General features: G+C 36.0%; 1 protein-coding gene across 1 annotated transcript; it reads right to left on the bottom strand.

Annotated features, from left to right (window-relative positions):
- Positions 1-8580: 8580 nt before the first annotated feature.
- Positions 8581-11029, bottom strand: LOC124369669. Its single transcript, XM_046827720.1, has 2 exons — positions 10312-11029; positions 8581-8721 (listed from the first exon to the last, which is right to left on the bottom strand). The coding sequence occupies exons 1-2, from the start codon at positions 10729-10731 to the stop codon at positions 8581-8583; spliced, it is 561 nt and encodes a 186-aa protein (XP_046683676.1). The 5' UTR covers positions 10732-11029.
- Positions 11030-18712: the final 7683 nt, after the last annotated feature.

The raw sequence follows: 18712 nt of genomic DNA, 5'->3' as shown, positions 1-18712 counted from the left end.
CATGGATCTCGATAGGAGGCGGCCCCTACTCCCTAACCTTACCAATCCTGAATATCCTATCACTCCGGAAGCAGCGCAAAGGTCCTTACAGGACTAAGTGCAATTTATAAGCTTCTTGTCCTAAGAGAACAAAAAAAAAAAAAAATCTTAGTGATCTAGTTGATGTACCTATAGAGGTGTCCAGGGACATTCAGGCGTTTTACAGGCTCCCTACGAAGCGTAAGAATGTGCCGAAACCAATTATCCTGCAGTTTACTAATAGAATGTAAGAGAAACTTTTTTGAGTAAAGGTAAGAAAGCTCGCATTGAATCTTCAGATGTTGTCCGCGGGGTACCGACTAAAAGAGTCTACTTGAATGAGCATCCCACACCTAACAATGGAGCTTTGTTGTATCACGCGAAGAAGCTGAAGAAGTGTGGGTACAAGTACGTCTGGGCTGTCTACGGCAAGACAGTCGGATGATAGTGAGAAAATTCGAGTGTCCACCCTAGAGGAAATCAACGAGCTGGCAGGTACGGATGTGGTCGGAGATAGAGATGGAGTCGGAAACTGAATGTTATTTAGAGTTAGGTAAACATTTACTTTTGTACTATATTTGTTTGTACGGTAACAAATAAGTTAGAAAATGTTAATGTTTTTTGTTTAAATATTCGTAGTTTCAGGAAACACTTCAGTGAGCTTGTTTTTTACTTGAACTCGTGTGCAGACACGTATAAGATAATAGTACTCGTACTAACCGAGGTCTGGGTGAAGAGTGGAGAGGAAGGCAGCTGATATCAACTACCAGGTTACAATATGGTTTTTCAGTCCAGGCCTGATAACGCTGCTGGCGGTGTTCTTATCTATTTGTCCGATGACCTTGTTTATTCATACAACTTAATACTGTTTCCTACAGCAGATATTGTTAATGTTGTTTTTTCGATTACTCATAATAGTACTTACTAGTTTTAAGATATCTCTTTTTGAAATTTATCGCCAATGTAAATACACATACAAACAATTTAAAAAATATATTGGAAAAATCATTGACCCAACAATAATTGTGGGTGACATTAATATATGTTTAAAAAAAGACAACAACTCTACCAAAGAATATTTAAGTTTAATATCATCCTATGAATTTGAGAGACGTGTAAATTCTTTCACTAGGGTCACGGAAATCTCCAAATCTTGCACAGATCGCGCATTAATTAGGAATTATAAAAGTTTAAATATTGATTGTAGTGTGTAAATGCTGGATATAACAGATCACTATTATACTATAAAATTGTTTTATCCGGGACTTTAGTTAATAACAGAAGTAAGCCAAGTTTTTATAAAGTGTTAGACAATAACAAGTTACACATACAGTTGAGAATAGCTAACTGGGACTTGGTTTATAATAGCGGCGATGTTGACTCCTGGGTAAATCAATTTTATAATATTTACAATGATTGTCACACTAACTCTTGTACTCTAAAAAAGTTAAATAGTAGGAAAATAGGAGACGATCTGAATGGATTAATGATGGTCTTATTTTACTTATAAACAGGAAGAATGCCTTGTACAAATTATACTGTAATAATAGAAATAATGAAGTTATAAAAAAGAAATATAAATGTTGATCTAATACGGTTACTAGGAGAATTAGGCAAACTAAGCTCCAGTATTATTCTTCTCTGGTAGGCAAATGTAATGGTGACTCAAAATTAAGAAAATTGTAAAGACTAAAAAAAAATTCAATTAGCAGTGTTTTAGTAGGCGGTAAGTTGGTCGAGGTTACTGGCAATGAAAAACTTATAGCAGATGCATTTAACACGTACTATACTAATATAATTTCAACTATAATTTAGAAGCTTTTGGTAGCGACATGTTTCTAATGGGTAATTTAGAGCATAATGTTTTTTCAGCAAGTTTGCATGTGATTATAATGACGTTATTAAAACTATTACTTTGTTAAGGGGAGTCCAACATTAAAAAAACACTTTTTACAAAAATTGTATTTTTTATTTTTCTTGTAATTTGGACTTTTGTGAACATTTTGATACCAAAAATATTATAGTTTTAAGCTTCTAAATAGTTTTTATAATTGTTGTAAAATATGTCATCATTGCCTTTTACGCTGGCAAATGCTGTCGCAATTGTGTTTCTTTCAATATTTGTTATTATAGTGCTGGTCTGGAAATTTACAATCTGTGATTTATTTTTGTTGGGTTGGCAACAGGATTATTGCAGATGACAAGCATTGACTCAGATGACATTTCTAACATTGTGTTTTGTTTGGTGATAAAAGAAATAATACAAAAAATAATAAAAAATGCTGCCTGTACTGTCACTAGCGTAGATATCGGTAAGGTTATAGACGTAGAAATACTTAGTAAATACTGCAGTGGTTGTGAGCGAACAACAGGTTCTGCAGAGAAAAAAAACTGCCAGAAGGATTATGAAGGAACCAGTGGTGGCATGGAGACAGTTGCTGCTGTAACTGTTTGCCTACGATCTGAAGCTAAGCGCAATGTCCGCTATGTTAAAGAATAAACCTAGTTGCGGCATTGATGGCATTAGTTTGCTTCTTTGTTGTTTGATATTTTTAGTAAGTCTTTTGCTCAAGGTGTGGTTCCAGATCAATTTAAAGTTGCCTCGGTTGTACTCATTTTTAAGACAGGAGATTACACTGGTCTCTTCATACCGTCCTGTTTCAGTAATTAACGTTGTAGCAAAGATTTTTGAAACTTATGTTAAAAGTCAATTAATGTCATATTTCAACTCAATATTATTTTTTTTCTCCTAATCAGTTTGGGTTTTTACCTGATAAATGCACAGATTTAGCTGTAAGAAGGCATGTTAGTAGTAGAGCTGCGAGTGTAGATAAACACAAATATACTGTATCGGCGTATCTGGATTTTCAAAAGGCTTTCGACACTCTGGACATTGATATTTTAATTCAAAAATTAAAAAATGCTGGCATAGGTAGTGATGCTTTAAAATGGTTAAGCTCTTTTAGTAAGAGTAGGAAGCAAGTTTTTAAAAATCAATAGGGTTTTAAGTGGTACCCAGGAGTTGCATATGGTACAGCGCAAGGAGGAGTTTTGGGGCCCTTGATGTTCCTGGTTTATATTAATGATTTATTAAATACCGATTTGTATTCTTCTATATATGCGTATGCTGATGACACTGCCTTAGTGTGTTCATCTTATAACAAAGAGACCCTAAAATTACAAATAAATACTGATCTTGAAAACGTCTCACAGTGGTTAATTAGAAATAAGTTATTAATTAATTCATCAAAATCTAAGTGCTTATTGTTTTTGATCATAATACGCCTAATGAGGTTTTAACGCGTGAATTTAAATTGTTGTGTCATACGCATCAGTGCTTGCCTATAGAAGCAGTTGATGCTGTGAAGTACCTGGGCTTTATATTGATAAGAATCTCAAATGGGATCACCATGTTTAATATTTTTTGTGTGCAGATAGAAAATTAATTATGCATTGTACCACATGAAAGGGTATTTAGTTGGTGATTATTTAAAATATGTTTACTTGTCCTGGTTTGAGATTACGTTAAGGTACGGTATTGCTCATTTGGGGGGGGGGTTTCCTACAATTGTTTCACCTTTAGTAATGTGTCAGAGACAGGCTGTACGTATAATTTATAATGCAAAAAAGTTATTTATTTTCTCGGAAGGATATTCTTACTTTTAAACAGTTATACCAGTATTCTCTATTAATGCATGTTCATAAATATTTACCAGAATAAAAAATAAAAAGTGTAATGAGAACAACTCGTTCTGCACAAAACATTCTGTTAGAAATTCCCTTTTGTCATAAAGAAATAAGCCGGCATCAGTTTTATTACCTAGGCCCCAAGCTATTTAATGATCTCATTGTTTGCTGTGGTAATGATATTCTGTATGAAAAGAAACATAAAGTTAAAATGAAGGTTTTAAATTTTATATGTGAGCATTTTTATTTGTAATTTAATTAATGAATTAATTTTTTTTAATTATAAATGCATTGTGAATTTTTGGTCCCCATCTATTTAGGTTAAGGATTCGGATTATAATAGTTTTTACTGCCATAATTATTAGCTATTTATTAAATGATACATTTTGCCATATATTTATGTGTACCTATTGATTGAATGTTTAGTTGTTTGTTGTTTGGTATCTTTACAATATTTTTATTTATATTAATTAAATTATTTTTTTTTAACTTATTTAATATTTATTTTAGTTGTTGAGACTAAATAATTTATCTACTTGTACCATAGTATTAATGTATTGTGAATATTTGTTGCTTGCATATGTAGTTTAAGGACCTGAATTGGATAAATTTACTGTTATAGCACGTATTAGGTATCAGCTATTTTTAAATAGTAAATGTTATTATTCTTTATATGGCTACTGTTTAAATATTTATTTGTTTATAGTTATATCTTGCCATATTTAAAATATATATTTATTAAATTAATTATTTAAACCTACTTTATATTATAGATTTTTGATGCTAAATAGTTTATAACATGTAATACATATTATCGCAGAGATAACTTGAAGAACTTTTGTGAGTTTTCTAAAACAATTTAGGTTAAGAAGTGCCTAAAGTAATTATAAGCTACAAATAGCTGGGACTGCAACACTACAAATTTGTAAAATGCATAATGTTTAAACACGAAAGAGTTCCCACACGCGCTCGTTTTAGTGGTGCATGGGATGTATATTGTAAAACTTGCATGTTTACTGAATAAAGATTTTTTTTTAACTGTTGTATGAAGATTTGCGAACAGACGTTGTAGCAGTGACTGAGAAAGGTTTCAATAACAAAAACAATAACCGTTGTCATATTCCAATTTTTATACTGGCCAACACTTACTGCCGACAACTAACCAAAGGAGGAGGACTGGCTATTTTTGCGAGACAACACTTTTTTGACTCTCCCAGCGGAACTGAAGAAAACTTTTTCCAAATTCGAAGCCGTATTGACTGATCTGACCAATCGTAAACAGGATTATATCCTGATGGGGTACTTTAACAAAGTTGTGGTGGACACCCATGACTCATCCACAAAACGATTAGTCAACTTGTTGGGGTCGTTTAGTCTGGAATTAATAGTCAAACACCAACGCGGGTGACGGCAGCATTACAGACAGCAATTGATAACATAATTACTAACCTCCCAAGTGTCGCAGTGGATGTTGTCAACACAGCCATTTCCAACCACTATGGCCAAGAGGCTATTATTAGTGGAGGAAACATCAAAAGGGAGGCTAAAACGATAAGGTACACACGGTCTCTCTCCTTAACGCTTCTCTTTATAAAGAAAATGAGAATTTTCTCAGATCATTTCAGCCAACAGAGCAGCAGTGTGAATCTTTTTAAAATTGTTTGAACTATCATTTTAGTTTATGTGTCCACAAAAAACAATGAAAGTTTGCTCCAACTAAAACTAAAATCTTCTTCAGAAATACAAGAAACCCGTAAATGAAGAATTCAAATCTTTTCCGAAATTACAAAAACATTTAAAGAAAAGAGGTCCAAGCCGCCAAAGCTTATGATGCCTAAATTAATTATGTCGTCAAAAAATGTGTCAAAACTGTGTGGGGCATCATAAATAATAAAACTAATTTACAGAAACAAACCAGAGTCAAAGTTAGGGATACACTAGTGGATGCTGAGAGTGAGGTTTCGAATGAGTTTAATAGTTTTTCGCATCCGTTACTTGTGAGCAAGGTCCTTGTCCATTACCTCCTCAAGCAAATCCCATACGGAAGCAGAGTCCGGTTACCTCATTGGCACTGGCTCCTGTACTTGAGGGTGAACTCGAGAAAACAATCTAGCTGCTCCCAGCCAAAATATCAAACGATATTAATTTGATGACAATATAGATCATTAAAAAAATTCTTAAAGCATATAGTGAGACCATTAATCAAATTAATTAATCCGTCTTTTGAACAAAGAGTTTTTCCCTCGCTCCTTTAAATCGCGAAAGTAACGCCAATCTTTAAGGAAGACGATCGATTCTCCACAAATAATCATAGGCCTGTTTAAATTTTGCCGGTTCTTAGCAAAATATTCGAAAAATAGTTTTTGACCAGAATGCTTATACTTCTAAACAGATACAACCTGCTTTCTGAGAACCAATTGGGATTTAGAAAGCGTGAGTCGAGCATAAACATAGTAGTAAGTCTAGTGGACATGGTTGTAGAAGGGATGGAAGGTCGAAAATCCATATTGAGTGTGTTTCTCGACCTATCCAAAGCATTCGAATGTGTTGGCCACGCCAAACTGCTTGGCAAACTTAAATGTTATGGCATCAGAGGTGTACCACTGCAGTGGATTAGCTCAATCATAAGCCATAGAACACAAATTGTCCAGATCTGAAATACATTCTCTGAACCGATTCACCAAGATTTGGACTCCCTCAGGGATCAATACCCAGACCTATTCTTTTTCTAATCTATGTCAATGACATAGGGTCATCATTACTGCAGGGAAAACTTGTACAGTACGCTGATGACACACCACTCTGTTTTAGCAACAAAAAAAAAACAATCTTGGAACAAAAATCTTTTGTGGACTTTAACAATTGTGCTCAAAATTTTAATAACCTCAATCTCTCAGTATACTCTTCAAAATAAATTCCCGATTTTCGCATTGTGATCAGGAGGATCCAAAGACGAGTCAGTCGTCTTATTGGATGATACTATGATATATGAGGTGGATTTGTTTCCGTAATCCTTGGAATATTCCTAGATCGGGGATTGGCTGAATACTCATATTGATCATGTTTGCTCCAGACTGTCCTCGAGCATCTATGTCTTGAGGTCATTGGCCAAATACTGCCCAATTCGGGTTCTGAGGACGGCATATTACGGCTTGATTTACCCACACCTTACCTACGGGGCAGCGCAAATCGTCAGTTCTTAAGATTGCAATGTTCTTTTAAATATGGAAACGTGAGAAATTTGTATAATTGCACAAGTAAATTTCATAGGATCTTGCAATGGAGCCTTCAAAAAGTTACTATTGACTCTGTCTAGTCTGCACGTTTTAGAGAAAACCTTATTTGTACGTTAAAATGTGCCCTAATAAGGGGAAGAGACATATATGGATATGGACGAGGCAGAAACGCTTAGGCCCCCCATCCACTTACAGTTCTAACTGCAGTCCTGGACTGAGACAGTCCGGGACTGCAGTTAGAACTGTAAGTGGATGGGGAATCCGGCAGGCGAATCGTTGGACTGTCAACTGTCGCACGGTGCGACAGTTCAACGATCGGACTGCAGGCGGAACTGCTAGTTAGTGGAGGCTCCCGTGACAGGCCACAGTCGACAGTCCAAGCTGCGAGATATGCGCATGCGCTAGCTCAGCTGCTCCGTGTCGGCCTCATGCGTCATTGAGTGGTGAGCGTTTGGTGGTTGCGCATTGTTTTGTTTGTGACGCGGCAATCATGGCCAGTTGGTCGAAGGATAATCTTTTACAGTTTATAGAGGAGTTTAGGAAACATGAATGTGTATGGAAGGTTAAGTCAAAAGACTATCACAATAGGGAAAAGAAGGAAGCAGCCCACCGTAGTTTACTATTAGTAGTGAAAGGGTTTGACAGTACTGCAACAAAAAGCGATGTGTTGAAGAAGATAAACAATATCAGAAGTGCATTTCGTAAGGAACAAAGAAAGGTAACAGCCTCTCAACGTTCTGGCAGTGGTACAGACGATATATATGTACCAAAGCTGTGGTACTACAGAGAACTTTTGTTTCTTATTGACCAGGAAGAATGTCTAGGAGGGACTTCCAACTTAGGAGAAGGAAGAGTCAGTGAAGACGAGGTAAGAGAATTAAATTACTAGTTTTGCGGTTAAATAATGTATTCACAATGCTACAACTAACTTACAGTTTGTCATCGGAGGTATTTTGTTTTCAAATAATCATTATAAACTAAGAGATGTATCTGTCTTGCCATTCCACTTTTCCTTTGTTGCTAAAATAATGAACAAATTTATTTCTTACTTCTTTTGCACTAGCCATTGGGCGATCGGTTTGTCTTACTTGTAATGCCATGTGATCGCTGGTTCTTGGTCCAGGCTTAGACACACCAACTTCGTCGTCATCTAAATCCAACCAGTCTTTAGGTGAGTACCTTTGAGGGATTGTCCTACGCAAATAGTTGTGCAGGTAGCAGCACGCAACAACAACACTATTCACTTTCTTCAAGTCAATGAAGGTGATTGGTTTTTGTAGAACCTGAAATCTCTCAGCGAGAATCCCAAAAACACTTTCGACCATTCGGCGTGCTCTTGAGAGTCGGTAGTTATATACCTTTCTAGGTTTGTTTGCAACCCTATAGGAAAAGGGTTTTCATTATGACCTCAGTTAGGGGGAAGGCGTCATCTGCAATGAATACGTATGGAAGAGCTTCGCCGTCTACAATGCCCTCTTCAGGTAAATTGAGGCTTTTATCTGTTAGTTTCTTGTTGAAGTCTGTCTCTTTCAGAACTCCTCCATCAGATACCCGGCCATTAACACCAAAATGAAAATAAATTATTTCATAGTTTGCACTAGCAATGCAGAAAAGTACCTGACTATGGAAACCCTTATAGTTATAGAAGTAAGAACCACTTCCAGGTGGTGGTGTTATGGCTATATGCTTTCCATCCATGCTGCCTAGGCAGTTGGGGAAATTCCATTTTTTCCCCGTACTCCTGTGCAATTTGTTTCCACTCCTCGGCTGTATTCGGTACCTGAAAACAATTCATAAACTGTCAGCTGTCATATTTCAGACCAGCGTTTTGTACGGAACAAATTTTAATGAAATCAAACCCATCGAGAACCGTATCACCCCTCGTTTTCCGTTCGCCACCCCCTCTGTAATTTTTTCAATATAATATTTTGAGAAAGTAATAAATAAGTAGTTAAGAATGTACTGTGGTGATAACTGAATCATTATTGATATTGTGGTTCATTATTAAGTAATGACAGGGTGTCTACCGGGCACGGAAATAAAGGAAATCCGCGAAAAGTCACGGATTTTGACATTTTTTTCAAACATTTTTTTTTTACAGGAGATGCTGGAACGATTCACAAAAAGAACCATTAGATGCTGAGGAAAATGTACCAGCGCCCCAATCTCTACAGAATCCTCCTCAAGTTGCTCGAACCGCTTCCAATATTACCTCTGCAACACCTGAACCTAAAGATTCTTTTAAACGGCAAAAAAAATTGTCCCCGTGTGATCAAGTCTTGGTTAATATTGGACAACGACTGGCAACAACAAAAGAAGAAGATCACTACGACGCCTTTGGGAAGAACGTTGCTCAAAAGCTGAGATTGCTGAACAATGAGCAAAGGATTTATGCGCAGAAAATCATTAATGATGCCCTGTTTGAAGCAGAACTAGGTGGACTAACACGATTTGCTACAGTTAACCCAGGTATTCTTTACTCAAGTTCCACAACACCATCGGCAGCTAGTGTTACCCCAAGTTCAGGAGGTAGATCAACCTATGAACCAATGTATGATGATACAGCAATGTCTGGCTTCAGTGTCAACTATACAAATCTAAATTAAGTGTTCTATTATTAACAAGTAGGCTTAAACCTGTAAACTTTTCACAACCCAAGCTGTGCGGTTTTTTAGTAGGCCTACTCCAGTAGTTGAGTACATTGAGAGTTATATGTTGAACAAATTACATTTATTATTTTTTTTTTGTTTGTGGTGAAAATATTTTGCACTCAATTAAAATTACACTTTAATCTTTATTCATATGCGGTACTGTTGTGAGCTGCCATGTGTTTGTAATACTAGATTGCAATGTTATGTTTGACAGTGTCATAGTTTTTATAATTATTACTTTACTCATTTGTGGTTAAACATACACCATAGGTACGTATTACTTTTTATCTTTATACTTACATTAATTAAATTGATTTTTTACTTTTTCTTCCTTAGTTATAAAAAGTAAATGTGTTGTTTGTACAACGCAACAAATACAAGTATGGATAATATAATGTTTACAATAATTTTGTATGAGTTTCATTACCTTTTACTACTTTATAAAAATGGTTAAATGTTGTGTGCACACAGAAATGAACTCGTAATCGTTAGAGATACTGGAGTTGTAATTTAAAATTAGCAAAAAGTAGTGACATAATACAATGTGTAGGCTATGTACCTTAACAAATCCATAAGCAGATTAAAAATATTGTAATTTCTTAACAGTATGTTGGCATTCGAAAACAACAAAGACCTACTTTATTTCTTTTTCTAACTTTTATCTGGTTTCATATTTTGGATTTTTCAAAACTACTTGAAACACACATTAGGCTACTAACCTTGCAATAGTCATTCAAGGCCTTGACAATAGCTGAGCAGGTCTCTGGAATTATTCTTCCTAATGTTTGGGGGGAAATTCTCGTTGAAAACTTTAAATCTTCCATTGTTCTGCCAGTGCTTAGATACCGCAATGTCGCAGTCAGTTTTTCATGTGGTGTAATGGCTTCCCTCATTTTTGTATCTTGTTTGGTAATCAATGGTGTTACTATACGTAATAAATCAAAGTACGTTTTCTCGTCCATTCTTAAGTAGTTTTTCCAGTCTCTAGGATATGCTTCAAGCTCCCTAAGAAGGTGAACGTGGTTAAATCTCTTCCTCTGAAGCCATTCTTTTTTCCACATTTGATGCCTTCGTTTCTTGCGTTTTTTAATAGCTACCGCTATTACAGCGTATGCTGCCAAATCTTCAAACGTAGACATTGCACTTTAACTTCACATACGATAAGAACTTAGAATGCACTTTTCCTACAGCCACAAAACGAATAATATAACTAAAAATATAATAAATAATATAACGAATAATAACTACAAAGTACACACCTACGGCAAAACACCGGAAAGACTGACCACGACAACCACGCCACCGAACGGACTGCGGTCCGCGACTGCAGTCCGTACTGACGTGAACATTTTTCAACAGTCCACAGTCCACCGTTCACAGTTCTGACTGCAGTCAAGAACTGCAGTTCGAACTGTAAGTGGATGGGGGGCCTTACCGAGCTGACAGCACAGGTCGGGGATTTACAAACACTTACCCTCACAGACAGGGGTTCGTTTTATGAAGTTGTGGAATTCAATAAAGTATGCTCCAACGCCCAAGGCGTTAAAAACTCGTTAGAAACGCGTTTTAGCGTCCCAAGCATTTTATAGTGCTGACAAGTTTATCGCATACGACTGGGTGACCGTTCAATCACTAGTCTGACAACCAGTGGTGTAAGTGGGAATGTTGGCAGGAATGAGTGGAGTATGAGAGTATATAATGTATGTTTGAGTGGTGCTTTAATGTTGTGCGTCAAAACATTTTAAACTGACAATGCCATACATTTTGTAATGTATATGGCAATAAATAAAGTTGAATTTGAATTATCTTAAACTCGCCATTTTCCAAATTCAGAAGAAATTAAGGTATCAATTTACAAAATCGTGACCATGGAAAGGTATGTTAATTTTTTTTCCTGAAAACTACAATTTTTCCTGAAAACAATAGTGAAGAAAAAATTCGTCGGCAACGAAAATCAAAGGAGTTACGATTTTTTGAAATCCTCTGAAAACTCTGTTTTTGACAGTACCTCTGGCAATTTTACTGAAATGATGACGTTAAATCCTGTCAACGATGCCTGCCCGCTGCGCAGTGCTGCGCACTGCTTGCTCTTTTAGAAAAAAAATTAACTCGAGCTTGCAAAAGTCGAATCCCAGATCACGTGATGCCCCTGATCCTTAATCCTCCAAGTATTGTTCGACAAAATTTAGTCGGTTATTTTCCATCCTTAATGCAGTAATGGCCGAAAGGCATCAATATAATACAATGATATACTTTCCCCCAGTTTATATGCACCTGTGATAATAATACTTGGCTATAAATGCCCAACCCATGAAAAAAGTCCATTTTTCATGGTCACGGTATTGTAAATAAATACCGAAATTAATTACATGTACGTTTAAGTTCCTACAGCAAGTTTTGTTTCTTGTGTATACTGTTCAAACCATTCATGTATACCCAGGTAATTGTTATTGTATAGAATTTACCAATAATTAGAACACCTCTTAAAACGTATTGGCTTATAATAAAACGACTTTTTTTAGATATTTTTGGTGCGTCATTTACAACGGAGTCTTCCATATCCCTCAAACCCCAATGGCCTTCGTCCAAACGAAATTCCTGGCTGCGTCCTTGCAGGAAGCCATGCGGTTGTTAATTATCGCCGCAGATGAAAAATAAAATAATATTCAGATACAATCTCGCAGGATCGACTAAACTGTACTAGGTTGGCATCATACTGACATTTCAGATGTATGTTCCAAAGATACTTATACTCATACATAATACTTATATGTATATAGGTACTTATATATAATAGTGTTTATATCATTATTAGTATTACGTATACGATACTCTATGGAGACGATGAGTCATGAAGTTCAACGATAACAATGATTAGAATTTTCTTAACAATATTCGACAAGGCGAAAAGGCCCTACAAAGTAGATTGTTGGTCTCTGAAAGGGTGCGAAATGTTCAATGTTTCGTAAAATAAGGGCTTGGCTACTGTTTGGTTAATTACGGATATTGGTTCGCTGTAAAAACGACAAATACAAGTTTCCACATTGTATCTGCTAATAAGGTGTAATCTCTGTCATTCTGGTGAGTTAGAATCTATTAATCTATCAGATATACTCGCAAGGTCACGGTGTTATCAGCAATTATCACTGACGTAGGACACTTCGATGAGCGAGCATTTATTTATAGAACCGCTTCTAGGGTCAAACAAAAGGGTTAATTAAACGGTCCAGCAAATTCCAGTCCCTCTCTTTTGAGCCCAGGGATTGAAATCCGAACAGTTGTCCGGCCCTCGAACACCCTATCATTGCATTTTTACACTCGCAGAGGAAAATCAGTATTGCCCTATTCCGCTCTGATGGATGACTCTGAGAACTTTATTGTGTCATGTAATCATTGTTGGTTCTTAATGCGATAACGATTGTTTTGTTCTTGCTAAGGATTAGCTTATGAATATAATTTTAAAATACAGTTGAAATCCGCATCTTTCAGATTTGATCAAAATAAGCTATATAACTAACTCATTCACAACAATCGAAAACGATAACGTCGTTTCGTCGATGTTGCTTATGCTAATTTTCAAGGTTCATAAATCCACAGGTATTTCATTTTCAATCAACTTTCATAATAGGCAGTAAGCACACTTATTAATTGCCATGTTAGCTGATTTTAAACGTGTATAAATAAACAGTTTTGCCCCGAGCTCTGACAGCTTTAAGTTTTTATTTCTGATTAATGAAGGAACCCCCAACCAGGTTAATGGTAATCTTAGTGGCCCTTTATTTTTCTCCATTTTTCGTATTATTATTTTTATTTAGTACATATCTAATAATGGGTTTAAAAATTAAATTAGTTATACAGGTCAGCCTGGGTGAAAATGTACATTTTTCAAAGTATTAATTTCTTACTTGTTGTACATAACATTGTTTTATAATGTGTTCTTGAGAAGAATAAAGAATTTGTTTTCAAATTACTCAATGCACTCAATTGACTTGTTAAAAGTAAAAAGTGACATCAATTAATTAAATTAACGTAAACGCTTCAATTTGTTGATTAATGCCGCTCATCCTTACTCTTCTTGGACCTTGAAAGCCGACATTTGCTAATCTTAAGCAGTGAAATTCTTAAGCGGTCAGAAACTGTCACAAAAGTACAAGTGCCAAAGCCTGAACTTGTGGAATGAGCACGTACCTTCAAGGACGGACTGGGCGTGCTGTACGGATAGCTGTGCAAATGAATGTGCAAGAAATTCTGCGCTGTGCTCCGAATTATCGATACCTCGTGACACGAAATGATGACGAAGCGAGCGCTCAGCGAGTGACGCATAAGTTCAACGTCCGGAAGTTCGCAGGTATTCTGCCGCTGCTGCCACATTGAACGAGCAGATTGCGCAATCCTCGCAGGACACCAGGAAACCTGTCGGCGGCGTGTTCCAGGTGGACGAGTAGAAATCCAAATTACGCTATTATTAAAACTGAAAAGCTGAATTTAAGTCCGTGTATTTTTGGAAAAATTGGTAATTTTGAGGTACATTTCCAGGCATCAGTGTGTTGCCAAAGAAGCTGCGTAATGTTATGCGTTGCCATTAGAAACATACCTGATTTTGGTTTGCAAAAGCTATTTGTACCACACAAGAGATATATAACTCATCCAGTAACCTACTCATCATAAAATATCTGGTTCTGTTGAAAATTAGTGCAAAGGCATGGCTTACCCTATTGGTGCTTCTAAATAAAAATACCTTTTCAATTGTGTAATAAATGGATAAATCTGTGTAAACCCGCGAACTCTCTAGAATTGATGTCTCTGTAAGTATGTTGAATTGAGGCTTGAACGTTTGAACTCTCAAGCATAACTGCTTGCGTAAAAAGTGTTTTAAAGTCTTACATTCTAACCGTGGAACTCGAGAAGATTACAGAAATAAAAAACTGAATAGGAAATATCAGAAACTAATGCGACCTCGAAATACTCACTGGGAAATCGCCTGTGACTCAGTACTCCAGCCACTGGTATTAAATTATTAAACATTTTTATGTTAGCTTCCTTAAGTTAAACAATAATCTTAATGATGTGATTCGGCAATTAGAATCCCCGTTCTTCACTGTTCACGGTGACCATGTATGTCTTCATTGCATATGTTTCCCAAGAAATGGTTTGTGACAATGTCTCAAGTTTCCTGGTCTGTTGGGATAATACAGGATAGGATGAGAAAATTAGGGTCTCTTCAAATTACCATTGATTCAGGGAAATTTACGTACATCTCGTCGTATATACTGTGTGATATAACTGCTGGAGGAAATGTACATTTTGTTGCAGTGAGATAGAATTGGATGGGAATGGGAGGATATCTTCAAAATGTCATCATTGATTTAGGGAAAGTAGAGTACATCTATAATGCAGATTGTCATCATTGATTTAGGGAAATTAGAGTGCATCTATAAGACAGATTGTCATCATTGATTTAGGGAATTAGAGTACACCAATAAGACAGATTGTCATCATTGGTTTAGGGAAATTAGAGTACATCTATAATACAGATTGTTATGATCCCTGCTGGAGCCCACTTGCAGGTCTCTTCCATTATCCTTCATCGTCAATAAAATTATAGATAACATTTTAATCAGATTATCTTTAACTACGACATATGTCATTGTAAAATCGTACACGTAAATTTATGAGATACAATAAGTGGATGGGAGAGTTTTCTTAAAACCCTTGATGGCAATCTTGTAAAATATTCCACAGCTTCTCTAAATGCCGAACAATATTTTGGTGTCATTATTTGGTATCCATTTCAAAACATGGAGTTAAAGTTAAAAATGTCAAGAAATTTGAATATTCATTCATCCTCGTTGAAGGAAGCTAGTGTTGTGTCTAATCAGTTTGGCGGTTTCACATTCAGAGAATAATCGTTCTATTCCCACTGACCGGAAGACATGTGGGTTGAAAGTTCCAGAGTGACTGGTCATGCATTGATAGTGTTATCACACATGACACCGTCGCGTCATAACCCAGCTATCAGAATAGGAGACATTGGCCAGGGTGACTTTGTTTCGACGTTGAGAATTTTCTCACAAACATTTATTAGTAAGTTAGTAGACAGTTTATCAACTCTAATGATTTATTTTTCTTTTTAAATCTGGGGTTAGTTTAAGATCAGTTATTAAGATTCCATTTTAACTGCTAAAAGTAGCAACTAAGTGAAAACCTTACGGAGGATGATTTTTGGAGTGGGTGGTGCTACCTTAGTGTTAACGGTTTTTGCAAGCCTAAACCACGTGGAGATCCATCCCCTACCCGCGTTGACTGGTAGAAGTTGAACCAGAGCTATCCGCATCTTCCAAGGCGGCATGCCAGATTATCCACAATTCTTCCTGATCGGGTCTCGATAGGGGATGTCCCCAATCCTCCACCCTTACAGATCCCGAATTCCGGAGGCCTTGTAGGACTAAGTGCTGTTAGAGTATTCCTCAGGTTCTTGCCCTTCTAAGTGAACAAGAAAAACAAAAATCATCATCTGAGGCATAGGAGGAGCTGCACGAAGAAAGCCATGACAGACCTATACGTCTGCAAAAAAGTTATATATGTGTCACTTACATTCAGAAGGTAAGAGAATCACTATGGCTAGCTCTGTCTCAAAGTATCATGTCGAGCCAATGACGAATTCCCACCGCGCACAATCACTTCTTGGCTCAAGATATTTTGTCTCAGAGCACTGAGTTCGTGACGGATTTGAACCTAAAACCTCAACTCTTTGAGGGAACCACGACCTACGATCTCTGAGACAGGCATATGAACTTCACTTGGGACAGGGTCACCAGACGCTAATTCATAAAAGGAGGACTCATGGGCGAGAAAAAGGAAATTAAAGCAAAAAAGAGGACATAATAAATATTCTTATAAACTTAGCGAAAAACATTGAGTTACACATTACCAAAAACTCACATTACCAATTATTAATGTATTGCTTATAATGCAAATACAACATTAAAATTGTATTTCTTTAGCCATATAAATCGAAAAATAAAATTACTCCATATTATTAAAGTGTATATTGATGAATAATAGTATTGTTTGAGGCTATTATTTAGTATGTGACATAAGATTGAATGAATTAATTATTATTAGAATGTTTCTATTTAAACTTTATAACTAATTGAACCTCAATTTTTAGAGTGATATTGAAAATAAATGTTATGAAATAATTGGAATTAATTCTATGTTTTGATTTATTATATTATTAGTAAACTTTACTAACAGACATATCTCAGAAATTATTACTATAACAGAAATATATGTAGTGTATTATAACAAAATTAACCTATAATTCATAATAAATAGGAGATCAAGGGGTAGCAGCGTCAGTGCAGCTGATAGAAGCAACAGTGAGTCAGCGACAATACAGACAACACTCAACATACAATTATTGAATCTAACAGTTTACATTCCGTGGTATTACGTGTGCGCTGTAATAATTTTTCATAGCCTATTTTTGGAACTTTTTGCTACAGTAATATTTTTTAACATTTAAGCATTTGCCAAAAAGCCGACATTTTAGGTAATTTTCAAAAGCCTGGAGGATAAACATTAGAAAGGGGGACATTTCCCCCTAAATCCAGATATCTGGTTACCCTGGTTGGGGGAATAACTAACACCAGAGCTGTAGAAAGTGTGCTGAAACAGGTAAACCTCTTTTAAGGTGGGAGTCAATTGAGTTGATCTTACGTCTCAGGGATTTTCTACTACACCTTTTTATAGAGCAAAGTAACTTTGTACACACAGTAAATGGATCAAACTGTTCAATTTCGTAAGGTACATCGAGCTTCATCAATAAATCAATTACCCAGGAGTATCTGTACATCAGTTCCCTACTTGCTTACAGATTTTAAATTCAAACAAAGGCCCTGCTGTACTTGAAAGTAATAATAAAAATACCAATTCGTGTATTTACTCAATTTGTAAAAGATTGCTGTACGCAGCAATAAAGTAAAATACAGAATGTTGAAAAAGAACCTACAAATAAATTTGTGACTTTCCAAGATTAAAATATAACAAAAACATTACTTTGCTCAATAATAATCTACTAATAATGAATACTTACTGAAGAAATTATGTTTAAATGTTATGAAGTTTGAATGACGATTTCTGATGATTTCATATTTGGAAAGTACTAAGGTTAATCAGTAATGTTGAAGTTTATGTCGGTTATAAATCACTTAAAATTAGGTAATTACCTTAGTCGAGGGAGCAAGAAGCTTATATGTCGTCAAACGATGACACGTTTGGAATGTTTCTTTCAAGCAATTCCTTTATATTCGGAACTGCTTTGCCGTGAAGATGAAATTAAATTGGCATTAAGTAAATTAATCGACACGTGAACGCACAAGCACAGAGAAACAACACTGTAAATGCTTTGTCCGTGACACAAGTAACACAAAAGCTGTAGTTGAAGATAAGAGCACTGCACTGTATTTCGTAGGCTTGACAACTCCAACTGAACTAAGACAGGTTGTGGGCTAGAGTGACGCGACTTCCGGACCTGTGCTGTGTTATCGCTGCAAACATCTGTTCTGACTAGATCAGACCTGTGCGGTGTTATCGCTGCAACCATCTGTTCTGAGGAGGGTATTTTCATTTTCGAGAACAACACTGGAGATAAAGTCAGATTTACAGCAATGACTCAGTAAATTATTATTGCCATCACTCTTCATGTTGCATAAATTTCATATTTCCCCAAAATTGATAAAAATTGCCCTTTTGACCTCGATGTATTATTTCAAAAAGCTATTGGGTAGGGTACGATAAGCGGACCCGGTTTTTTATATCGAAGAATGTAATCATCGAAACCTAATATTCGCATCTCAAATCCTAGACTATCAATCGATATTAAAGTATCTGTAGTCCGCAACAACAAACATATGTTTTAAATTAAAATGTGAATTTAATATTAACAGTGATCAAACAAATTATTATAACCATAATTAGGAAAACTGAAGACGACCATATTTGCTCCTCTCACAGTTACATTTGTTTCTTTCCCACAAATTTCACATAATGGGTTTGTCGGTAAGAGTCCTACATGTTGAAGCCACGAAAAACATGTCTTATCATCTTTTAAAGCAA

This window comes from Homalodisca vitripennis, chromosome X, assembly GCF_021130785.1.
Source record: "Homalodisca vitripennis isolate AUS2020 chromosome X, UT_GWSS_2.1, whole genome shotgun sequence".
Taxonomy (NCBI): Eukaryota; Metazoa; Arthropoda; class Insecta; order Hemiptera; family Cicadellidae; genus Homalodisca; species Homalodisca vitripennis.
The sequence above is the reverse complement of the archived record's forward strand: the minus strand, read 5'-3'. Positions and strand labels throughout refer to the sequence as shown.

What these genes read in the sequence shown, in the direction of transcription:
- LOC124369669 (XM_046827720.1), bottom strand. Translation starts at nt 10,731, where the DNA reads ATGTCTACGTTTGAAGATTTGGCAGCATACGCTGTAATAGCGGTAGCT. An exon ending in CCTTGAATGACTATTGCAAG is followed by an intron (nt 8,722 to 10,311) that starts GTTAGTAGCCTA and finishes AATTGTTTTCAG; the next exon opens with GTACCGAATACAGCCGAGGA.